General features: G+C 36.8%; 1 protein-coding gene across 1 annotated transcript in view; it reads left to right on the plus strand.

Annotated features, from left to right (window-relative positions):
- Positions 1-26103, plus strand: part of STARD9 (StAR related lipid transfer domain containing 9) — a gene marked incomplete at both ends in the record, with an annotated part of 96079 nt that overhangs the window by 35687 nt on the left and 34289 nt on the right. Inside the window, 15 exons of the mRNA XM_079536652.1 lie at positions 4960-5076; positions 7139-7171; positions 7261-7322; positions 7932-8044; positions 13145-13214; positions 16006-16078; positions 16975-17042; positions 17652-17749; positions 17941-18141; positions 18564-18661; positions 19130-19207; positions 19955-20026; positions 20679-20858; positions 24304-24355; positions 25209-25346. Of these exons, the coding sequence (XP_079392778.1) occupies positions 4960-5076; positions 7139-7171; positions 7261-7322; positions 7932-8044; positions 13145-13214; positions 16006-16078; positions 16975-17042; positions 17652-17749; positions 17941-18141; positions 18564-18661; positions 19130-19207; positions 19955-20026; positions 20679-20858; positions 24304-24355; positions 25209-25346 (1453 nt within the window). The remainder of the gene's footprint in view (positions 1-4959; positions 5077-7138; positions 7172-7260; positions 7323-7931; positions 8045-13144; positions 13215-16005; positions 16079-16974; positions 17043-17651; positions 17750-17940; positions 18142-18563; positions 18662-19129; positions 19208-19954; positions 20027-20678; positions 20859-24303; positions 24356-25208; positions 25347-26103) is intronic.

Consider the following 26103-nt stretch of genomic DNA (forward strand, 5'->3'; position numbering starts at 1 on the left):
GAGGAAACAATACTATAAAACTAAGATGCTTTCCTGAGCTGCATTTATTTCTGTTGTAGGAGGATCTACAATTTGATGAACAGGTTTCTAAACTGGAATGGAGTACACAGACTAGTTTTAGGCCACTTCTGCGTACAATGGGGCATGCTAAATTCTTGAATGTATTACATATGGTACTCTGAAGGGAAGTGAGCACATATTCACCTTGCTCCTGTTAACTTCAAGATGATGCTTCCTGCATTTTCTTATTCCTTTCCTTTCTACTGCTTGATTCCAGTCCAAAAATCTTGCTATCTAGGCTCCAGATCTATGAAACTTCTGCTGTTTATGCTTTTCTCCCTAGGTATCTAGGGAGAAGATGGTGGTTGGACTAGATGATCTTGCAGGTCGTTTCCAACCTTCTGTGATTCTGTGATCTCTGTCCTGTGTATCAACTATCAACACGGTCTAATGTTTTCCTTTGCTTTAGCTCCAAAACTCAGTCTTTCTTCTGTCTCTCCCGCAGATTTCTTGCTCCCAGTAGACACTAGTCCCACCTTTTCTCCATTAACCTCTTCTTATTCAGTCCCTATTTCTTTTCATTCCATCTTTTTGCTGTCACTGGTCCTCATTAGTTGTCGTTTTGCCTGGGGAGTTCCCCAACCACATCTTAATACTCAGATCTGGCTCTTACTGTCTTGTACTTGGATCAGACTCCCAGATACTGAAAGTCATTGAGCCACTCTTTCAAGAGAGGCTTTTTATTCTACTCTGGATTTAAGCGTCTTGTCTCAGAGGTGTCCAGGCCTGTGGCAGTTCAGTTTAGAATCTTAGATAACCTTTAGATAACTTTTTGTCATCTTCAGTGTTTTAAACAACTTTCACAAAATCATAGCATTGTTTGAGTTGGAAGGGACCCTAAAAGGTCACTTAGTCCAATTCCCTTGCAGTGAACAGGGGCACCTACAGCTACATTAGGTTTCTCAGAGCAACCTCCAGCCTGACCATGAATGTCTTCCAAGATGGGGCATCCACCACCTCTCTGGGCAACCCATTCTAGTGCCTCACTACCCTGACTGTGATTCTTCCTTATATCCAATCTAAATCCTCCTTCATCTAGTTTGAAACCATTTTGCCATTACAGACCCTGCTAAAGAGTCTGTCCCTTTTCTTCTCATAGCCCCCCTTTAGATATTAAAAGGCTGCTATCAGGTCTCCTAGAGCCTTCTTTTCTCCAGGCTGAGCAGCCCCAGTGGTCTCAGGCTGTCCTCATAGGTGAGGTGTTCCATCCCCTGGATCGTTTCTGTGGTCCTCTGTAGGCTGTACAACATAATAGAACTTGTCTTATGGCCTACACAGATAAGCTGTGCCAAGAATCTGTTACAGTGATTTGCATTGCTTCCATTAATGCTCTTATGCTTTTCCAAATAACTTCACTGAAGAAAAACAGATTGATCTGTTATAGATGTCAGCCCCATATTTACGGCGTTATTTTCTTCAGTACAGCTTAACTGAGAATGGGAGAGTTTCATTGGCTGTGCTGAAAAAATCTTCATAATGAGTGGTTAGGATGTAGCTTACTTGATGTTTATCACTATGCTCTAGAGCAGTGGCATGATTATGGCCAAGGTTTGCTTTTCAACTCCAGCTGTTAATTGTGGTTGTTTTTCTGCTAGGAGATTGTTAAGATCAGTGGAACAAACAGTGACTCTCTGTTGAGAAGGGGAAGCTGGGCTGGTAAAAAAAATAGGGATACGTTGTATACTGTCCACATGTAGCCAAAAGTAATCAAGGTATAAACCCTCAACAACAGTAAATTAGGAGCTGCAAAGTGCTCAGTATATGTCATGAAAGTGAACTCTGTAACAAATACAGGGTCAAGTTCTGTAGACCTTATTCATGCAAGAAATCCCATTGCATTTGGTCCCTCTGAGTCCCTCTGAATCTCAGAGATCAAATAAAGTAAAAAGCAACAGGGCTCGTTGCACATTTTGATATATTTATTCAATTACTATTTTTAAGTGGGACTTCCACATAGAAGAAGAGATGTAAGTAAAAACAGATGTTGAAACAGTGCTAGAAGCAATCTCTGAGAAAACCCAACCCCCAGCCTAATCCCAGCTTTTGGACTTTCCCACAGCTCAGAAGGCAACAAGCTTCATGGGCAAAGTGCTGCCTGTGATCTTGTTTTATACTTTCCAGTATGTACATGATTTATATGGAACAATTTTCTCTCTGTTCTGGTTATGGCATAAGGAAACATTTACATCTGGAGTGGTCAACAGAATAACTACTTTTGTAAAAGCTCTGAGAGGACTTTTAGTGGTAATTCCATTTTGCTGCTGGAAAGAAGCTTCCTTTTTCCCGTTACCAAATCCAATACACTTTTCTTCCTTACCTACAAGACTCAGAACCCACTCTGTACTGTTTTTCACCATTCTTTTCCATGGTGCTTTGAATGCACAGCTGTCATAGCTATCTCACAATTTTTTGCCTAGCCCCTTTGATGCTAACAGTCCGGCTATTTAGACTCTGTAGGGCTAGATGATTTTCTTCTCTTAAACCGTGCACTTTCTTTCCATTGTAGCACAGTAGAACGTGATCTTCTCTTTAGCCTTCTTCTCTACCATTTGCATTTCTGGGTTCTTTATTGAGATTCTAAACCTTTCTGATAGGAAATATTTTGATTTCATGTTTCTCTCTCTACTGATATTTATGTATGCAATGCAACATTTATTTTAATAACTTTTAACCATCACTGTAATATATCTGCTATTTGTGTACTCATTCATAAACTATGCATAGTCAATGTGTTTTGCTAATACTATTGCATACTTATCTCTCTGATCATAAAAGTTGACCTTTTTATGGCATGTTGTCCTTCATAAGGAATTACTAGTCAGATGTGCTGCAAGTAAACTAGTAGTCCTTAGTGTATTCTGGACTGTTGAATTTTATTTAGTGAAAGGCCATAAATAGTTGCTTCTGATAATATGATTAAATGTATGTAGTCCACTGATGAGGCCATTGGCTCATGTGGACTCCAGAACCTCAGGATTCTTTCTGCCCCTGGAGGCCACCACTGTGTGCCTGGAAACCTGGAGTTCTCTTCATCTCAGCGTGATGGGTGAGGCAGCTACTTCTCCTTTTGCAGCTTCAATCAGTAGTGAGTTTCACTCTCATCCAATAACATGGTCACTGACAAGGGCAGAGGACACAGGATGCTTATGCAGCTTCCTGCATCAAATGCCACAGAGTGTTCTGCCTTCAGCAGCGCTCACATAGAGCACTATCAGCACTTGCATGAAACATAAGCATAGGCAGATGAGACTTTTCTTCCTATTCTTCTGGTCAGAACTGGTGTTGGCTGGTGATATTTTCAGTGATATTTAGTGTACCCCAACTCTCCAGGTCTAAGAATGCGTATGACTATAGATTTCTCGGATGCCAGTACGGGCCCTCTGCCCATCTAATATCCTTACATAGCTCCCAAGCCCTGCTCTGTGGATCTTCTGCTCATCTGGTAGCCCAGCTTGGTGCTGTCTAGTGAGTGTGCGTATGCTCATGTGCACCTCTCTGCTGAATCCCTGAACTACCAGCATGGAGTTTCTACCCATTTAATATTCCTGGCTTGACTGTGGATCTCCTGCTTAGCAGTCTGTGTGTGTTTATTTTGTTTATGACTTTAACTGTTATTTGTGGCTCTCCATGAACTGAAAAGGTGCTTGATTTGATAATTCTAATGAAGCAGATGTTCTCATGTTCTACATATCCTTATGAACATGGGTGGGGCTAGCCAAATTCCTCTGAATGGAATTATTATTGTTTCTTCAGCTGGAAATCAGCACCTTGTCTCACCTTGAGTTGAAATATGATCTGAAAATAAAAGCTTCAGGAGATAATTTTTTTATCTCTTCTATGCAGTTTAGGTGGAATATGTTTTGCTATTGAATTTCTTATCTAACTGATACAGTTAGCTGTCCAGTAGAGAAAGAAATGAGTGGCAATTGATAAGATTTCACAACACGAATATAGTGAAATCCTATGCATCTCTCTGTATTTTTAAGCTAGTTTTCTATGTGAAAGGCAAAAGTATTAACACTCACAGTGCTTCTTTCGGAAAGCTAATGCTATGCTAAGAAATTGGCAGCTGGCTTGCAGGAACTTTCTGATCGACTGTGCACTTCCTAGAAAACCTTGCCAGGTATCCTTTCAAGTGGTCTGTGGTAGCTTTGATGTTCTGAGAACATGGCCACAACCTGGGGCAGCTGAACAAGGAAAGGGAAAGCAGAGGGAGCTATTATTCAGAGCTGGCTACATGGGCAGTCTAGCTGTGATGGTTCAAATTCTGCAGCCCCAAGGAGACCAGTACAAGATTTAGAAGTTGCTGATGCTGATTTGGTGGCAGTTCTTCCAGGGTCTGTGTTATAAGCAGAACACACATCACTGTGCATGTGGCATGAACAGAAGAGAAAGCATTTTAGAAATTTGTGGCATCACTTCCTGACCACATGGATCAGATAGAAGTATTTCTTGGGCAAGGTATGGCTTACAGTCTCTGGGTTAGACCTTGCTTTGTTTCTGATCTGTGATTATCTTGTCTGATGCTGCTATTAATGTTACACTGCTTCAAGGAGCCTTGATCATGATATTTGTTTAGATTTATGCAGAGGACTGTAGAAGGTTTGGGGATAAAATAGGGATCTCCATTAGAAGCATAAAATAAGAGATGATAGGCAAGGAAGTGCAACTAATCACTACTTGGTGTCAGCACTGTGCTCAGTATATCAGTTTCTGGAGGATGAGCTAACAGGCAGTTGCTGGACACTTAACCTTGTGTCTGATAGATTAGAAAGACAAACACTATGAAACTTATTGTTCACACGATATTATTAAAACTGGAACATCTACAAGCAATGCAGAATGTTTCTAGGGAGGCATATTATTCATGGATTGTTCTGTCTCTATTGATCTTTCCAGGTGTTCCAGGACCTTGGCACTTCTGTGCTGTCGGGTGCATTCAGAGGATACAACATCTGCCTTTTTGCATATGGACAAACAGGTTCAGGAAAAACTTATACAATGATGGGAACACCTGTGAGTAACAGCATTCATTTTACACTTGGGGTTGAGGATGGGATGCCCCTCAGAAATATTGCTTTATTTTTGAACTGTGATGTATGCTGGTTGTGCAGGATGCTTACATATGTTGTTATTATTATATATAAAATGAGACACAAGTCTTTACAATTAGGTAAATAACATAGCATCAGCTAAAAAAAATTCTAGAAGATGTGATGTAGTTGAAATATTTCTTTTAGATGTCCCTCATCTCGCCATGATGCTAGGATAGGAGGCAAAGAGTCTATAATCTAGATAAAATTTATAGGAATACTTTTGTAATAGTCTTCATTCACTATTTAAGATATGTTTATTTAGCAGAAGCTGTACTTTGACCTGTAGAAACTAGTATTTTCTTTGTTTCAAGTTTTGAAATGAATTTCAATGGTGTCTGTAGAAACTGTTGTATTTTAAGATGCTTGGATATCGGGAAACACTCTGTTTTAGTCTTCATTGTCAGTGCAGTGCAATCAGTTGAGAAATTCCTCTGTTTGACTGTAGCACAAGGCAATTTTTTTTCGTATCTAAATGTTCCTGGCTGTTGGTGAAATGTGAGTTGCCTGTTGATGAGAGGGGGCACTATTTACTATCCCCATACTAATTCAGACATCAGAATTATTATAATTATATAATATATATATATAATTAGTATAATTATAATAGTCCAATTATAACTTGCTTTTCAATTTGTTTGATTTTTTTAAATCAAACTTAACTCTATGAATGCCTGAAGAGTTTTTAAAGTTAGTTACTGAGAGATAAACTAGGTCATCTGTGTTATTACTTTATTTTGAAAAATATGTTATTGTTTTGAAAATATTTTAGCAATTCAGAATAGCCAACTCTCGAAATTGTTATTTCTTTCGGAAGGAAATTCTAGGTAGTTATCTTTCTAAGAGATTCTCGGCTTATAAAGTGATTTGTTTCTTCAATGAACTCTTTCTTTGATATGGTAATGTCTATTCATTGTGGAACAGTAATCATAACTAGGAATAATGAAATGTTTGGTCTAACCAGAACTTCTGTCCATTTACTCAAGAAATCTGGACTTTTCTCTCTCCTCAGCCCTTTTCAAATGTTCCTTTTAAAAGCCTTCTGTTTTAGGATGGTGAGGCACTGGAACAGATTGCCCAGATAAGCTGTAGATGCCCTGTCCCTGGAGGCATTTGAGGCCAGGTTGGATGAGGCTCTGGGCAGCCTGATCGTGTGCCTGATTTATTGGCTAGTGACTCTACCCATCTCAGGGGACTGGAGCAAGATGATCTTTGAAGTCCCTTCCAACCCAAGCAACTCTATGATTCTATTCAATAAAGGGATTCACCTAAGTCTGAGAGTCTTTCTCTGGGTGTGTTAGCAGTGTAATCATTGAAGTATGAGCAATCATGTCAAAATAACAGTTTGCTACTCAAAAACATAGCATTAGTTTGGTGCTGTCTAGTATGTTTGGGCAAATTTTAAACTCTGTAGTTTGGGTGATTTTAGCAGCCTGTATCCTGTTTTCTTTGGGAGATCAGATTTATAACTCTAGAACACAAAGTTCTGTGATTCTGTAGCAATAAGAAATAAAATTAAAATCAGGAAAAATAAAATATGACTAATCAATCAAACTAGACTATGTTATCCTGCCTTTATGCTGCAACACCACTGACAAAGGCATGCCCAGTGTGTTCACATTGAACAACTCTTGGATTTAACCCAAGAACTCTCTACATTTCTCATTGATGCTGCTTAAGTTGCTCTAAAATGACTTTTGCTGTGAGCAGGATTTTCACTGAAGCTAAGACAGTTGCCATTGTACAGCATACTAATTCCTGCAGTGTTTCGTGCTCAAGGTGTTTCAGCTGAAATAGTAGAGCCGTGCCATGCTGTTCTGAATGACAATCCAGAGTGGTCTGTGTTGTAATCTGCCATGCAGTCTTTGCTTCAGTGTTGTGTCATAATTCTATCTTTTTCTTATAATTTAACTCATATTTAAATAAGGGTTTTGAATGAGTAATAGCAAGTATATTGTTTAATTTTTTTTTGTTATTATTTGAAGGCATCCATTGGGCTGACGCCTCGTATATGTGAGGTAATTATCTTTCTTAATTTCACTTGCATTTGATTAAGCTGCTAGATTTTCTTGATGTATTTAAAATTTACATAGACTGGTTTGTGCAGGGCCTCTTTTCAAGGAAAGACGATTACTCAGACCAGACGGCATCTTGCAGAGTAAAAGTCAGGTAAGTGTGTGTCACTCTTTTGGGCAATCCAATGGATGCTTTCAAAAAATATATTGCTATAGTCTAACAAATCAAAGACTGGTTTGTTGTTTTTATGCATATTTTCTCAGATAATAATCCTTTGGGCCAAGAGGGAAGATGTAGAGGATGGATGAGAAAGCACTGTTGTTAGTTTTCCAACTTAGTATAGATCTCTGCATACTGTCCATTCAGTTTAGTTTAGACAGCTGAAGTTGAACTGCATGAAGAATATACTTACTGTTTGTGTAACTTAAATCTGAGTCAAAATTCTCCATTCCTTTCTTATTCCAAGGTCTCCTTCTCTTAATGAAGCACTGCATTTGGCAACCTGGGGATCTGAACTTACTCGTTTTAAAAAATGTAGATTTTGTTAATTTTTAAATATAATAATGGATACCTCTTGCTTCTTGGAAGTTTGCTGCTTTAAGTTCTTTCTACATGTACTGTGTAAGAAGGAACAGTAACAGGGACAATGAGGTAATTAACTTTGTCATGAATGATCAGTGCAACATTCAGGTATTTACACTAAGTCTAAATAAATGCTTTCTGTTTTTTTTTCTAATTGCGTGCACTGAACATTTTTTGCAGTTTTCTAGAAATCTATAATGAGCGTGTCCGAGATTTGTTAAAACAGTCGGACCACAAGAAGCCTTACACTCTCAGAGTCAGAGAGCACCCTGAAACAGGACCGTACGTACAAGGTGGGCAATCAGAATTTCAAGTAAATTTCAATTACATGTGGATCAGGTCTTCAAGTATCTTTGCACATGTTCTTGGCCTGATCCTAATTGCTTCCACTCTTCAGCAGTTACTCTGTTCAAATATTTTGCTGCTAGTATGAATATATGTATTATACTGAAGGCTTTAGCTCTGTTATCTCAGTGTCTGCACATCCTGCACAGTTCTGTTTGCCTTTCCAGGTGCAGATCATGTATAAGCCATAGTATTTTGCTTTCTTGCTTTCTTTTATTTCGAATCAAATTTAATCAAGAGATCCACTAACATCAGCTTTAAATAAGTTCTACAGACCAGCCTAAGATCCCTTGTATTTCAGTCCTTGGCATCAGTATATTTGGAAAATAGTAATAATTAGAAAGTAGATAAATTTAGCTGTTTAATATTCCCAACTGCACCTTGAGAAGCAATTAAAAATCTCTATTACCCAAATGAGAATGCAATGTGATTATTGCCCTTTTTTACACTCAGAAGGCACAGGTTAGGTAATGTAGATCCAGTTGTGCAATTAACATCACACACTTTTAAATTTACACTTTAATAAATAACAGTCCCTTGGTTTTGTATTTTCTTGTAAATCATAGCTTTCAAATAAGGTTTCAGAAGATGGACAAAAACAAAAATAATTTACTTCTTTCAATTTCAAGTGTCTGTCTTATTTTTAGTTATCTTCTCTCTCATCGTTTCTGTATTTTTTATTCATTTCCACTGTTGATTACTATCTTCACTTCAGGGTGTTGCATAGCTTTAGATAGGAATTTGGCCATTGTTGCCTTGTAAATTGATTAGCACCTGCTGTAAAATTTGCCTGCTACACTGCAGTTTATCTGACCAATGACTGACAAAAAGCCTGCCCCATAAAACCCAGTGCAAAATCATACAGCGTAATTTTACTACAGCGTTCAGAAAGAATAGCCTTTTCTGAACTGGCGCAAGTTTAAGAAATTGGCAAGTTTGTTTAGAAAGTAAACATACATATTTCCTTTTCCATGTGCCTTGTCTGTCAGATGTGCAGAATTCCAAATGATTACAATGTTATTACTAACTCTCCAAGTGCTTGGCTGGTTACCTGAGATGTGTGCCTTTAATATGCAAAGTGCATATCACACAGAACTTTATTGGCTTTAACACCTCTTATTTAAATGGTCTGCCTTTTAAATATGGAGTTCTTGTTTCTGTTTCTTTTGTAAATTCATCCTTACTGGTTCAGTTTTCTCCCTCTGTTTATCACAAGATTATGTATCAGATTTTTACCTTCAAAACCTTCAAAATCTTCAGAAATTAAGATGTGATGTGACAACAGATAGGGTGATTGTCTAAGTGAATCATTGATTCAATGGAATTTGAATTTCACAGTTCTGATTTCCTGGCCACTTGCAGTATCAGTAACAGTACATCTAACAACTGATAGTTGTTACTGATTCTTTCTCTCAAAGTTTGAAATAAGTACTTAGGAAGCGTTTAACTTGCATGGTCCTAAATAAAAGGAAACTATCTGACACTGTGGTCATTTCAGCTGTGCTTTCCCAGCACATCAGCACCCTGTTTAAGGAGAGCTGGAAAGTAGATGAATTGATGTTCTCATTAGTATGGCAAGCTTATCATTCTTTGAAAAGCAGATTCATAGACGTTTGGCCTTTTTTTGAGTTCTTTCCAAAGTTCTTTTTCTACCTGCTTGTTATCGGAGAACTTTATTGTTGATGGAGTACAGATACTAATTATTTTCTTTTAGCAGCTGCTCTTTCACCACACGAGAAAAGGTCTTTAAACTACTTCCTTCCTTGGCAATTTCTATCCCTTTTCTCAGGACTATATCTCCAGTGATTCCTTGGCTACATATAATGGAGTTTCCTTGTTTCAAAAGTAAATGCAGTTATAGCTTCTGCCAATGGGCTGGCTTGCCTTTTGTCACTATTCTGTCTTCATCTGGAATTTTCCAGGCAAGTCTGTTGCTTCTATTCCAGTTCTGATTTTTAATTTAAATTTACCCCTTTTGAATAAGTAGTTACTACTTAGGCACAGCTAAAATTTTTAAAGTGAGACAGTTTTTGTTACAGTTCTGAAATATCCCAGAAGACTATTCTTTTGAATAGATTTTGTAATTTTGTAGTATAAGAGAAAAGCGTAATGGAAAAAGGTTAACTTAGGTAATATTTGCAAGTTTTGGCCATTAATAAATCCAGCACAAATGCTTTATTTTAGGAGATTCTCTGTCAGTGTTCTGCATCCTGTGACAGTCTCCAAAACCTTAGATTTTCACATGCATGAAAAATGAAATGATTTGTCTGTTGAAAGCATCATGGGATGCTTTTACATGCCCTTGTGAGAGCACATGAACAGAATTAGTTTCAGGCGAATGAGTCATAGGGCATAAGTTCTTTCTTTTTCATATATTTTTGAGCATATGCGTATATATGTTAACACAAATAAATATGCTTATGTACAGTTTACACAATTAATAACTGTAGCAGTTTAATTTACTTGAGACAACCTTTACATCTTTTGAGGAGAGGGACTAATCAAGATCTGGCTGTGTCACTGTTTTTGGAACTGCACTCATTAGCTCACATTGCAAATAACAATTGGTGAGGAAGACCAGAAGTATTTTGCATGGAAGTGAAGAGTACAGTCATCATGATTTTAATAACATCAAAACCAAAAAAAATGAAGTGGTTCAATACGTTAATACAAAATGACCTTGTCAACTGCAGTAATATATTGCTGCAATCAACAATTGTTGCTCTCTGTAATGAGTGACATCTACATGCTGAAGCCTATTGGTGTAGTTTCTCAGTGCCAAACAAGAATGCAAAAATATTATATCCAGGAACTAGGTGGCTGAGATCAGAATTATAAGCAGACTTTGAATTATTTCCTTTAGATACAACGTGTTAAGGACTAGCGTCTGCATTTGCATGAGACTTCTTGCAAGTTAACAGCAATTCTAAGGCTTGCAGGTGCTCTCCAGCATTCTGCTAGAATGTCAGCTGTGTGGCTGATATCGATATGCTGAGTACAGCTAGCACTTCTATGAAGAACAGACAGAGAGTAAAATCAGAATTTAACCTCTTTAAGGTTGCCTAGTTGCTTTGATACTTGCACTGCTCCAAGCAATAAATTTTCCATTTCAAGACCAGTCAGGAAGTCCCCACTCTGAACACTAAGTATTTTGAATAGTTTCCAGCCCATCATTTTTCCACCTAAAGGCTGTGAGATTGTAGCCTTTAAAATGCTAAAAGTGTTTCAGTGCTTCGGATTGGAATTGTTTCAAACTTCTCCCTCACAGATGGTTGCACTGTTAAGGAATTGGCCTCTCTTGAATCAGGAAATGATGCAATTTATTTTGTTACTCTGAGACAGATTTCTGGGGGTGATTCTGTCTTACCCTGAGGCAGATTTCTAGATGACCAAGAGTTTTTGATCTTTCTATTGGACTTCAAAATGATCTCTTCTTCTACCAGCCAAAAGAACACTTCGTCTTTTCTTCTCAAGCAATGTTTACAACATTCAGTTTACCTTACTAAAAACAAAACTAGAATTCTGTGCTAGATTCACTGTTCCACTGCTTATGGAAATGTTAAGTAGGCAACAGTTTCCTCCATGCCCCCTCTGTATAACCTCCATTATATTGTATTTTATTCAGTACCCTGAAAAATTATATGGGAAAACACTAAATTAATTCCCATAATTCTGAGTTTTGATGATCCTATCACTATTGGAGAAATAACAATCTTCTTTCTCAAATGGAAAATGTGATGACTTTAGGAACTATTGAATTGGAAGGCAATGTTAGAAAGCTGAAGAAAAGCTTTTTCTTTGAAAACTATCCTATGCCTAATGTGTGCAAGTATGAGAGGGGTTTTTCTTAGTTGTTTTTTTTCTTTGTGTGTCACTAAGGAATTAAAATAAATTCCTGTATTTAGCTTAGATTTTTCTTTCATTTAAATCTAAGTAAGCTGTTATCACATAAGGTACTCTAATAATGTCAGAGACCATTTCAGTCCCACTGAATATTGTATTCATTTGACTTGAAGTGTAGCAGTATATACATTATTTGGTCCAAGTAAATATCATTTTTAAGTACTTTGCCTGCAATCCATGCTTTTGTGGCCTGAAAAAAGCAAAACAAACCCGAATCAGTGCATGTAGTAGTTAGTATGAAGGGGGAAAAAAAATGTTGTCCTGAACTGCATGATGAGGAATATCTTGCTTAAAAAATTAGGTGATTTTCTTTAGGAGCTGCTGCAGTACAAATGATAACTAATCATCACCATAAAATGCAAATGAGGCATATTAAACAGGATTTATGTGAAATACAAGTCTATTGAAATTAATTTTGTGCATCTGCTAGAATTTGCATATTGTATGGTACTGGCAATGCCACTACAGCATAGCAATGTGCTGCCCTCCACTGGGACTATGTTAGTCGCAATGTCTGCTCTGATATAGTAGGCTCTGCAATGCAGTATTCCTTTTGTTTTCCATGTGTTATTTTCCTCTCAAAAATAAAATTAAAGAGGATATTGAAAGTAGAAAGTATAAAAAGACCAAGTGTTTCATATTTGCATACCCTCTAGAAAGAACAGTGTGAAGACTCCTCAGCGTTCCAGGTTCTAACCTAGTTAAGTATTCACGGTGATTGGTTCCCAATTCTGTTAAGTCATATGAGCAGAGCTGTTATTCAGAGCCAATGGACAAAATCTCTTTACAAGGTGTGTACCCAGTTAATAGCAATGACATAGCTGAAAATTCCTTGTGAAGATGTAGTTAGGCCTTTTTTAAGATACCATTATTTTACAAATACATTTGAAAAGGTCTGTACTTTGCATCTTAAGGCATTTTTTATACTGATATTGCTCTGTCTGACAGGTGCAACTTTTTTTTTTAAATGAAAGTGTTACTGTAGTTGAGAGACTACTTGTAGAGAACTGGCTGGCATCCCAGCAGAATATCCTTATCCTGGCATTGGGTAAATTGTTATTATTACTCCCAAGTAGGTAATAAAATGAACTGACTGAAACTCCTGAGAAAAAATATGCATTTAACTCTTCTTAAATCTCTGACAGGATTATCTCAACATCTAGTTACAGACTACAAGCAAGTTGTAGAACTTCTAGAAGAGGGAATAGCTAAAAGGTATTTTCTAAAACCAGCTCGATTTTTACTCAACGCCTCTTTCACTACGCATTGGTTTCATTGATGTTTGTTTTGCACATGGTGTTGTCTGATTTTTTTGATGCTACATACCCACAGTAACAGTTACAAGGACTCATGAAGGTGTTGTTCAACATATTTCTTCAAAACTTACCCACAGAATTCCACCAGCTGTCTGGAATGAAAGATGTGCCAGGAAAATGTTTTGTTGTAAACAGGCTTTATTTCTTCTCTATTTGCTCATGACACTTTAAACAGCGTAGCTTTCAACTCACTTGTCAGTTTAACTTCATGATTTATAATTGCTGAAAAGATAGTGTATTTTTGTATTTGTTTTATAATTATCTATTATAATTTGAAATTTGGCCTTTATTAGTCTAGCAATTTTTTTTATTTTTACCTTTTTCTTTTCTACAGGCAGTTTTGGTCATCAGTACATCTGCTGTTAAATTGGTAGAAAAGGGTATAATTTGAATATATCCTCCAAATATAATATTACCTCTTGTCATTAGAGGAGATATAATGTTTGAATCTCAGTTATGCTATGGTACATCAAAAAACTACTACATTAGGACAAAAACATGGAATATAAGCATGGATTCTGTTGTAGTGATGAATAGTTGTAACTCTATGATAAGATGAGAGTCTTTCAGAATAGCAACAAAATTCCAAACTGTGTACTAACTAGGACTGTCCTACAGTGGTCTCATTGCTGAGGAATTAGGAGCTGCAGAAAAAAACAAAAGTCAGAAGTTCAGAATTTTGTGTAAATTTATGTGGTAATGAATTTTAAACTTCCTTGCATGAAACTAGGCAACTGCTATTTTGCGGTAACTTTTCAAAAACATTTTTGGATTTATTCTATTTACCTACAGTTTCTATTTTTATGAAATATTCTTTGGAGTACTTATTAGCACATTAAAATTGCAACCAAGATAATTAGAAACATCTGCAGTGTGGGATATGCTACCACATGAATATCTGCAAGATCTTAGAGAGACAGAGGAGTTGCAATTGCCTCCTGGCCAGAGGCGGGAGAGAAGTAGATGGGGCATGATGGCCTGCCCATGTGTAAAGAAAAGATCAGAAGGGAAGCTGCCCTTGAACATGGTTGGTGCCTGTGATAGAGCTGGGCTAACAACAAACAAAGTTTATGGAAGGCATTTTTTTTATATCATATGGTTTTATGAGACCATTGCCAGCCCAAATCTGGTTGCACCAATCTATTCTAAAATTAAACAAAATGTGGTTTTGCAACATGCCATTGTTATTTTTGTTGTAACTCACAGCTTTTTTTTTTTTTCTCTTGACACTTTGCCAAACTTAGTTTCAAATGCTTAAGAATAAAATGTTAAGAATGCCATGATGGAATAGAATATGTGGAAAAAATTAATATGTACATTCTCCCATGAAAATGCTGACACGATTGTGAATAGTTGAGGTGAGAACTTTCCCTCCAATCAACCTGTATATTGTGGGAGGTGCGAAGCTAGCACTAATGTTTTCTCCTCCAAATCCTGGGACACTTTCTCTTTCACTTTTGCTTTATAAACTTCAGAACTGTTCCCCTGTATTCTCTGCCCTTTGTAGGGTTGCTTGCTGTTGTCTGCCCTTTACCTCTTTGTTTGTCTTGGTTCTCCAAGATCTGGAGATTAGATCACCTTCTCCTGCTTCCTTAGTTTAGGCTGAGATTTAAAGCTATGATGCACTGGACTGCTTGTAGCTTTTAGCAGTGCCAGGTCACATGGCTATGGAGTAGCAGAAAGTAGGAAACAATAGGTAGTGGAGTCCTGGTTTTGGCCTCTTGTGGGGCTCACAGCTGCTTACTCACAGCTGCTGCTCACATACAGCTGCTGTTCTCATACAGCTGCCACTCTGCTCCCTACCACAGAATTTTTGGGCAGTACTCTGGTAGCTGGGCTCATAACAAATGTATGGTCTCAAAGTCCTTGTCTCCAGTAATAAAATAACCCCATTGTCTATGATAAACTCAAAACTTGACGTCTGATCATCAGTAATGTCTCTTTGTATTCAGGACAAACTACAAGAGTGACAAAGGAAAATACCTGTCACCTGGCTTCAGCCCTTGGCAAAAGCGTGCTTTCTTTGAATTTGTCACAACAAAACAATAGCAAAGAAAGGAGTATTTCCAAAAGTTTGTTACAGAGACCTCCTGCATCTGGTACCCACTAGCCAGAATCCGTGAGTCAGAAAGCTGGAAATGAGGGACTGGCCTGTCCATGTGGGAAAGGCAAGGAAGTGCTACTCGAGTGAATTAACAGCATTCATTTGATACTGGTAGGCTGGCTAATCTCAGTGCCCTCCTCTAATAGCACGAAGCTGCTTGCCACAGCCTTGTAACAGAAGGAGTTCACGAAAGTGGTGTAGGAATGTTTTTGGACCCTTTCTGAAGGGCCAAGAAATAAAAATGGGAACAACATTATGAAAAAGATATTGGACTGGTACATTCTGTGCTGTCAGGGATGAGCTGTATGATGCTATTGCTGTAGGACTGTTTTGGGATATTTCTTCAGAGTTCTGTTGTGTACAAAACCACCTTTAGCTTCACAGTTGGTTTAGATCCAGCTATGTCCTCTGCCAAACTTTGTGTGATCAGATCAAAGAATGCAGCATGCTGCATTCTCGAACTTTCGTGTTCTTTCTTCTGCATCATTTTTTTTCTCTATTTATTTGTACTTTCTCTGAATACAGGGAAATAAGCCTTTTGTAATAGAATGTGGTTTTTTTGTTTTTTTTGTTTTTTTTTCTCTAGAATTACAGCAGCAACGCATATTCACAATGCCAGCAGCAGATCCCATGCAATCTTCACCATCCACTACACTCAGGTTAGATATAAATAATCCAACTTCCTCTTCACTCTAAAAAAGCATTGTTTGATGTGCTCTGCATTGTTTAGTTGCCACTGTTTTGTGATGCTTTTACTGATCTCTGTGGAAACTGTTACTTATTTCCTTTGGATCACACTGCAGATGTGTTACACTTCCTACACCAGCTGATACACTGTGCTGCATGTTTGCTGAAGTGTTCTTGTTCTTTTATACAAGCTTGTAGTTAGCAGTGCTGCTGTAAACTTGCTGTAAAAAGAACAGTTTAAAGCTTTAACCAGTCCTTTGAAATGCAGTATTCCCTGTAAGATGCTGTAAAAATTGTTTTCTTATGCTTTCTTATGTCACACTCATTTAAGATCCGTAATTGAAGTATATCATTAGTTTAACACCAACATTTTCTATCTGTCCAGCATTTCAGATGTGCTCATCACTTTAGCACTTGGCATCCATTCCTCTCAAAGACAATGCACTCTTTCTCTGGAGGAATTATATCCTTTCCTGGCAGGGAGGTCTTTCATTGATCCAAAAGACCTTTTCTATCTCACATGTCTAACATCCTGTAATCACAGAACATTTGGGGATATTTTTCATTAGTTTCACAAAAGACCTTTGGAATATATCGGTGGAAAGTAACTGTGCAAGGTTTACAAGAAATGCTTTCACAGTTGCTAGGCAGTGAAGTTTTTTTCAAGAGGAAATTCACATATGAGGGCAGTTCCTCTGTCAGCTGAAGAAGATATTAATGGTTTGAACACAGTTAGTGAGTCAAGGTCACAAAGAACAACAGCAAGAATCAGAAGTGTGAATTAATTTCAGACGAGAGAATGCACCTATTTTATTGTCATTAATGAGTTAGGAGGAATAATCTTCCTTATCTACGTTATCCTTTTCAGGCTATATTGGAGAACAATCTACCCACTGAAATTGCAAGCAAGATCAACTTAGTGGACCTTGCAGGCAGGTAATAGTACACCAAATGGCAAAATGATAATTTTATCTGGAAAGAATGATAGTACTGCCTTAAAAATATTAAAACTTCATTGAAATGACAGTAAGTCCAAGTCTGTGTACAGTAGCAAGGTGCTAATAATCTGTCATCTATTCTTCTGGTCTGGACTCTGGACTTCATTGGAAAGGAATTGCCTGAGGAATGCTCTGCTGTTGCAAACACTTAATGTTGAGTTCTGTTCAAGCTTTTATTCTTATTGACTGCATTTTTCAGTATCTATTAGTAGAATTATAAATCTAAGCTTGAAAAGAGGGGGAGGGGGAGGCGATGCAGAGAGGAATATATTCTTAATTGCTACCTAGCATGGGAGAACTGTCATATCTCACTGCTGTCTGGGTAGATTTTAGCAACAACTTACGCTGCTGATTGTGCGGACTTTCTGAACCAGAGTGATATTTCATGGAAAGTGTTCAAAACATGTCTTTTTTTTTTTTAATTGCACACCTGTCTATTTCTGTTTTCTTTTAAGGAAAATGCAAGATGCTTTATTATGGATAGTATGTTAATAACTAAATGCACTTATTTGGTTTGCATTGTCTTTATCACACTTTTGTGTTTCAGTGAAAGAGCTGATCCCAGCTACTGCAAAGATCGAATTACAGAAGGTGCCAATATTAACAAGTCATTGGTTACACTTGGAATTGTCATCTCTACTTTAGGTAAGCACAGTGATTCTTTATATTCGATGGTAGTGATAAAAGTATAGCAGATAGCCATACATGTGTTATATCTTTACAATAAAATCTGAACAGAACATCTGTGGGACTTCATAAACTGTAATATTTAAGAAAATTAGCCGTGACAGAAGAAGATAAGCCATTTCCTGAGCACTTTTGCATTTCTCCTTCAGCACAAAATTCACAGATATTCAGCAGCTGCCAGAGTATAAACACCCTAACGAGTGAAGGGGAGAGCAGCCATGTGGATAACCCCTCCACAGGCAGTGTCAGTGGGAGCAGACGACCAGCATACATTCCATATCGTGATTCCATCCTCACCTGGCTTCTCAAGGACAGCCTGGGGGGCAACTCCAAGACCATTATGATTGCCAGTGAGTTTGATTCCTGTTAATTTTTACAATTCTGCACTGCATTACACCCCTAAAACACAACTCTGATGAGGTTAGTCAGCTGCATCACTTAGATTCTGACCTTGGAAAGATTTTTATAAATACTTTGTAGGATACATAAGGAAATAAAAAGTTGGATTTTTATTTGAATTGTGTGCATGAAGTAAAGAATGAGAGTCTCTTGAATATCACAGCTTTGATTAAATGCTCATTTGTAAGTACAATCTCGTGCAGTCATTCTCTATGAGCTTGATGAATCCTTAAAGATATTATTGGATTTGTTTTCTAAAAAAGCAGAATTTAAAAACAAAAACAACGACAAAAAAAATAAGCTTTTTAAAAAAGTGTTTGGTTAAGCTGATTACTTCTTTTAAATAAACCACTGTTTGCTTTCTACTTGTTAGCTATTTCTCCTGCAAGCTCCAGCTACAATGAAACCATGAGTACCTTAAGATATGCTTCAAATGCCAAAAATATTATTAACAAGCCCAGAGTGAATGAGGTGAGGCCCTGAGTTCTGCTTTTCATTCTTGTTCAGTTTAGTTGTGTATGCCTTTAAGTTTTTTTCAGTATATCTATTCTCTGAATAAAATTTGTACCTGTTTTTCTCATGCTAACTGGAGCTAAATAGGTGACTAGTTATTACAGAAATCATTTATTTGATTCCCTGCAGCCTAAATTATTCCTTCCCTAAATAATTTAAAATATCACACCTACTATATATTCTTCATATCTATCCCTTCCATTTCCATCTTTATTCTCTTTGAATGACTATGACAATGTATGTTTATTCTGTCTTTATCCTTAATATTGGTGGAGTTGCAAAGATGGGATCCACCAACCCCTGAGCCTGTAGCAGTGCGATGTTGCGAGTTTGCCTGTTTTCATCTCTTTCTGGCTCTGCATCAGTTTCTTCAGCTGGAATTTTTTAAGAATGGTTTTTCCTAGGATCTTTGTCTCAATGTTTCAGGATGCAAATGTAAAACTGATAAGAGAACTGCGAGAAGAAATTGATAGATTGAAAACTTTGCTGATGAGCTTTGAACTGGTACGTAGGAATGTTTCCCAACTGTAGTTTTAATGGTGCTTTCAATACCTTAGTTTCATCTAATCTCCATCGTTTTGTGATGATTACAAGACTAACAGCATTTTTGCCATCTCTCCTTTTTTTCTGGCATAATATTGATAATCCTGAAGTATAAGCAGCTGTATGATTATTTGGAAGGATTTTCTTGTTGCCTTTCGTGGAGTTGTCTGGCTTTGTTATCCAGAAATACCTTGAAATTGAAGCATTTTTTTCTGTAGGGACAAAGCATGAAGGCAATGCAGAGTACTAATCACTGATGTAACTTCCTAGCAAGATTAATTACAATCCTCTTTGCCAGAAATGTAAACTAGTAAACCTTGACAGTAGTTTGGAGGCTTCAATCTGTCTGTGCATTCTGTCTCCTGAAAGAGGGTGTGAGTCTCTAGGTCATAACAATGCAGCTGGCTTCTTTGTGGTTTTGTCTTTGGAATAATAGTAGTATCTTGGCTTTCCATGTTGTAGGAAGCCTATTTTCCTGAAAGACACTGGAACCACAGGAATTCTGTACATAGAAATCCCTCTATTAATGCTCTTTCACCTGCACTCCCCTAGAATTTGCATGCAGTATTTACAGAGGAGTAGGCATCATTGAATGTCTGTATATTTTGTCCTTCTTCCTGAATTCACCTTGAAATCTGGAAAGAACATGCTTGCCAGTGGTGAATAAGGAAACCAACCCTTAGATCTCTGTGACTGTTGTTTGAACAGAGGAATTCCAGTCCTTGGAGTGATGAAAGGGATGGAAATCTGACTGAACTCGTTCTTCAGAATGAGATGAAGGTGTGTATGAGTCACCTGTAACCTTCTCCCATTCCAGAGGGCTGGGAGGGATAACATTGCCATTGTTTTGAGGCAATTATGAAAATGTTTTTGCATTAATCCTTTCTTGTTTGCTCTGAAAATGCAGAAAACAGTCATCCTTATTGTGTATGTTGCATGTTCTCTACCAATTAGTGGTAAAAGCCTCTTTTGTCCTTGACGGGATGATACTGTTCACTGTATATTACCAAGTCTGCACTATCTATTACTTATTTGAAAACCGTCTAAGTGTACCACAGTAATTCATTATACAAATCTTTTGTCTTCCAAGATTAAGATTAAACTCCTCCAATTTAATTAAAGGAAATTATTGTGCAGTCACTATATTTCTACAGATATTTCTTCACCAGAGATGCAGAGAGATTTTGAAGTCTCTGATTGTAAGATTTGCTGAAGCTTGTCAGGACAGGCAAATTGAGTAGCTATCATGATCATATATCTTTCTGATATTTTGGGAATGACTTTTCAATGGATTAATCTACTTCAATAGGTGGCAGTAGTTCCTACCCAGGTTTTGTTGCCACAGAAATATTCTTCAGTTAGAACGTTTATGAATGAGAAAAATTCAACTACTTTGTAAATGAAATTATTTCCTCTCCTATTCTCCTCAAAGATCGAGCAACTGACCAAAGACTGGACAAGTAAGTGGATGGACAGGAAGGCAATCATGGAAGAATACAGTGTGGACATCAACAAAGAAAAAGCTGGAGTAACAATAGACTCCAATTTACCTCATCTAATGGCGATGGATGATGATATCCTCAGCACAGGAGTGGTGCTGTATCATCTCAGGGTGAGATATTGTTTGTTGTTTTGTTTTCCCTTTGAATTTAAAAACATGTTTTATTTGCAAAATGGAGTGTGGCTGAGGTGGCATTACAACAAAAGTTAGCAAAAAGTAGAGCCCACAATCCACAAAAACAAATACTCAGATAAAATGAAAACAGCACCAGAAAGGAACATACAAAAATGGAAGTGGAGGAGAATTCATATATGGAATAGTAACTTTACCTTTTATGAATGCACACACAAATGACAATATGCATATAATAAGGTGTGGTAAGTGAAGTAAAGTACCCAAATTAGGCATTAATAGTTTGCCTGCAAAGCAAGAAAATAGGTGTGCATCTCTGTAAACGTAAATGATGGTGCCTAAAGTATACCAGAATTGGTGGTCCAGGTTTTAGTAGATGCTTGCATACTCAAGACTGGAATATTTGTGTAACTGTAGTTCCAGTATAAAAGTAAACTTTGACAGGATTGATTTGGCAATGACTGCTGTTTATAGCTGTTGCTGTTTTCATGAAATAGATTCCACATGTGTAGCTTGAATGCAAATTAATCATGATTCTGCTTATTTTCTGGGATCAGGTGGAAATCCTGTCTTCATAGAATCTGCTTTTCTGTGTAGCTATTCTTTTAAGAGAATTTTTTTTTACCAGTAATTTTTCATAACATCACATAACATCACTTTTAGGTCTTTTCCAACCTTGGTGATTCTATGATTCTATATGTATTCCTCTAGGTTGTGGCATAAGATGTGAGTGAATTGGTCAAATAGTTTCAGAGCTTTTCTTTTTAGACAGGGCTAAACGTTAAGCTGGGCTTTAGTTTTTTTGAAATTGTTTAAATGAACAGAAGTTATGAAAACACTGATGCTGTTTAACATTAAAATAAATGATGGAGAAACTCGTATTCAGAGGCACACTTGTTAGCAAAAAATGCGTTAGATATCGTTGTCTTGTAAAATTGATCTTGTTATGTATCTGTCTGGTAATAAAAATAACCGAACCCCAAGCTAGGTTCTGTGCTACTTGATATAGTTTCTGGACACCATATTTTTTTCTTTTTAAAAAAACAGCAACAAATATTTGAAACAGAAATCTTACTACTCTTTATTATGTTGAAAAACAAACCTTATTATTGATTTTTCTCATGCCAGCACAAAGGAATTGTACTAGATTATGATGAAGGAACAAGTAATAACATCCAGTGCTGATCAACATGCTTAAGCTTTACTACTCCATCATTAACATTAAATGTTTATTCAAAGTAACTGCTATCACTTAGAAGTTTTTCCATTATGTGCAGTTTAGAAACGGTAGATATTTTCACATAGCAATTTTTCACATAGTAACAACATCTGAAGTAATTTAAAGGTATTAATTTTGATTAATAAGCCTAGTTTGAAAGGTCATCTTCTGAGATCATTAGGCAGAGTCTCTGTCAGACTAACATCTTTGTTCCCTCTTTCTTTGCTTCTAGATGGTGCCTTTTCTTTTCTTTGTGCTTTGCAGCTTTTAGACTGGTGTCTATTACCTTCATCTGAACAGCAAGAAGGTAAAACACTAGTGGGTTCCTTACATATAAGGACTTCAATGTATAACAGAGCTTTACTTTTTGCTTGTGAGAAATCATGGCATTAGTCTTCAGATCATGTGTAACAGACATTGTGTTACTCTTCTATTTTTTTATTATTCTAGTGTTAACTGCACTAATCCACTGCACTGTGCTTAATGAACCTTTCTTTCTTAGGTTCCATTCCTTTTTTCTGGCTTTCATTAACAAAAACAACGATTTTTTTTTCTATAGATTAAATTATCTTAAAAATATGGGATTTGTTTTCATTGTTTTGGAAGATTTTTCACAAACTTTTGAAGATGGAGTACTCCCAAAACTGAAGGAAGTAAACTCCCTCATTATGCTTCTCTAATTCGCAGTGGGAATTCTATCCTTAGTCAGGAAACACTGCCAGAAGAGAAAAACAACATAAAATTACTTACTGATATGAAGATGTACTTTTGTATGTTGAGATGAAGTTATGCAATCATTTATTCTGAATGATATGCCTTTCGATTTATTTATTTTCTTTAGGTAGACGAATCGATATTAAATTAGGAAGGAGTATCAATATTTAAATTATTAGCTCAGTAACATAAGAAACTTGAAATAGGTCTTGTTTGTGGCTAGTTGGTCTGCTTTTGTCTTCAACTTTAGTTAGTTGGCTTGCATGCTGTATGCACCCTTGCTCTCAGCTGCAGTTTTCAGTTGTACCTAAACTCATCTAAATTCACTCCACTGGTTGGGGTGCATTTGACTGTTGTGAATTTCACAAGCCAATACAGCTATAGTACAATTTGCCAAATTAAATTGTATTACAAGAAAGTTATTTTAGAATATTGTAAAAAAGATTCATCTGGTTAGATAATAACTATCTCCTTGCTTAGTCAATATTGATGAAACGTGATTTGGGAGTTAATTTACTCTCTTTGCAGAAATCATGTGGTGCTAGCTCACTTGCTTTTGTGAGGTAAGTCAGAAGCCAAATGGATGATAAGGTTTTCTACAGGTGGCTATTTGGTGGTTGAGTCTGCTGAATGTTAAGCTGACACTCCCTCCAAACCATGGAAACTGGTCATAATCTAGCCATCTGCCTCTCCAGCAAGGATGGAGGTCTCAGCATGGTTTGTTGCAGAGGGATTTGTTCGTTCAGTTCTTCACTGTTCAAAGATCCAAGCTATGTGAGGAACTGAAAGGTATTTGTGCTCTTGACCTCAAATACAAGAAATCAGTATGATTTATTTATAGTTACCTGTAACTGTATCATCTTACAGTAATGCACAACTTCCCTTTTCCAGTTTTGAGGCTTCCAGTTCTTACTTCTTGTTTCAGCTTTAATCTAGGCTATAATGTGGTTTGGAATAAGTTCTCCAGTAGTGGATACTTTGATGAATTCATAGTCTCTGACATACAGTTCCTTTATAAAACTTAAATTCAGTTACTTTTTTTTTTTTTAATTGTGAAATCTAAAAAAAAAAACTGGTTAACTGAATAATCATATTGTGACTTCTTTCTTCGTATGTGAGTAATTCTAATAAAATAATCTCATTTCTGTTAAAAAAAAAAAAAAAAAAAAAAGACCCAGCTCACTGTAGAAATTCAAAGCATCAGAGCATGTGTTTTGTGTTCAAAATATTTGTCTTCAGCATGTTTCAAAAATTATGTACTGAAGGTTACTCCATCTGCTGCAGTCATAATAGAAGCTGACATAGCTGCAGGATAAGAAGTAGTTGCATCTCTATAACAGACCAAGTATTATGTGTAAAGTTTGCTCCAGAACTGGTTTGGTTGTTTTTTTTCAAATAGTTGCTAAGATTCCATACCAGAGCTTTTAATCCTTGTATAGAGTTCATCCTTGATAACTGACTTATTATATTAGTTGTTTTTTTTTATTTTAGGAAGGAACAACCAAAATTGGAAGGAGCGATTCAGACCAAGATCAAGACATTGGTAAGAGAATCATATTACAGATTATTTTATTGTATGTTCATGTTGAAACAAGAGGCTTACATTTATCCTTGTAATATCTAGCTTATGTTTCCATTTGTCAGTTCTCCTTTTAGAAGAAGGTAAGCAGAAAAGAATAATTATGTAAGTTGGCTAAGATCTTTCAGGGTTTTTGTTGTTATTTTTTGTTTTTTTTTGTTACTGTCTGAAAAATCAAAAAGTCAGTGGAAGTGACTGAGGTCTCTTTAACAATTTCTTCATGCATGTTAAAGTCTATGTTAGAGTTTAGAAATATCTCTGTCCAACATCCAAATCTTGATATATCCTCTCTTAAACTAGCAGCACAGGTGATCATGATACTCTGTCCTAGGAGAGTTGAAACACATTTTGAGTATTTTTATATCCTTATTTTCCTTATTTTTCACAGTAAGAATCTCAAGATAATAATGATTCAGATCAAAACTTCATACTGAAATAGGGCGCTTTCTGGAACTATAACTTTCTTTGTTTCAAAATTTTGTTCTAATGGATTAGTAAGATTGTAACCAATAAATGCTATAATAGCATTAAGAGGAATTTGCACACCGGCTTACAAATCAGAAAGCAGCTTATGGTTTTCCAGAACAGGAAATATTTTGAAGGATAATTCCGTTTTCAGTCGAGCTTTTTTTATGATTTGGTATTGAGCTAACAATCAACAATGACAATTGGCTGTCCTTTTTCTGCAAGTGAGACAGTTCTTTGAGGTATGAAGTATGCAGTCATAGGGTAAAACCATGTGGCACTCCAATCTTGAGGAAAATACAGGATACCTGACCCCTTGAACAGGTGAAATAAAATCAGGTATGCATTCTAGTTTTGAAGGGGCGGTGGATCGAAAAAGACCACTGTATGATAGACAACAACTGTGGGATCGTGACATTACGACCACTTCAGGGAGCATACTGCACTGTGAATGGATGTGAAGTCACTGGATCATGCCGTCTGTCACAAGGTAAGGCTTGCTTTTTCTGTGAGTCATGCATTATAAACAACCTATCTCAGGAGTTTAGAGACAAGCATTTACCTAGCTCGTGCAGATCTAAGAAATACATCTTTCAATCTACTGCTGTCTAGCACTGCAAGGCTTGATGGCTAAAGCTTCCAGACTGGAGCAATTAAATGAACTACCTACAGGAAGTAAAATAAAGACATTAGTGACAATATTAAGACAACTTTTGGCAGCAGTAGTTTGTAGCCTTCTGAGAAGAAAAAGCCTGTAGTCAGAGTCAGTGTTGTGGAAAATAGTGGAGGCTGGCTTCAAGCCAGCAGACCACTCATGATTAGATAATATGGTTGAAATGATCTTCAGTTTATTCGTGGTGTGTTTGGGTAAAGAATACTAGCCATTGAGTCATGGGCTATGATGAATAAGCTTAGATGACATGTATTGGGCTATCATGTTTTAGGGTTGTGTTTAAAAAAATAAAAAATAAAAAATCCAGTTACTGGGAGCTTGGATTGTATAAAAAACAACTTTCTGATAATGCATTTCTTTGTTTTTTGGTATGAAGTCATGCTGGTATTTAGTATGGGAATGGGGAACTTAATGCTACATTGGATTTGCAGAGGACCCTATGATTAATTTGGATGCCATCATTACAGAATGGTAACTGCCATTCCTTGGTGGCGAATTTTAAATAGTTCTCTGTTCTGTAAATGTCAGAAAGTTGTTGGTCAGAATATATATATATATATATTTTTTAAACAAA

The sequence above is a fragment of the Tetrao urogallus genome, assembly GCF_951394365.1.
Source record: "Tetrao urogallus genome assembly, chromosome: 6".
Taxonomy (NCBI): Eukaryota; Metazoa; Chordata; class Aves; order Galliformes; family Phasianidae; genus Tetrao; species Tetrao urogallus.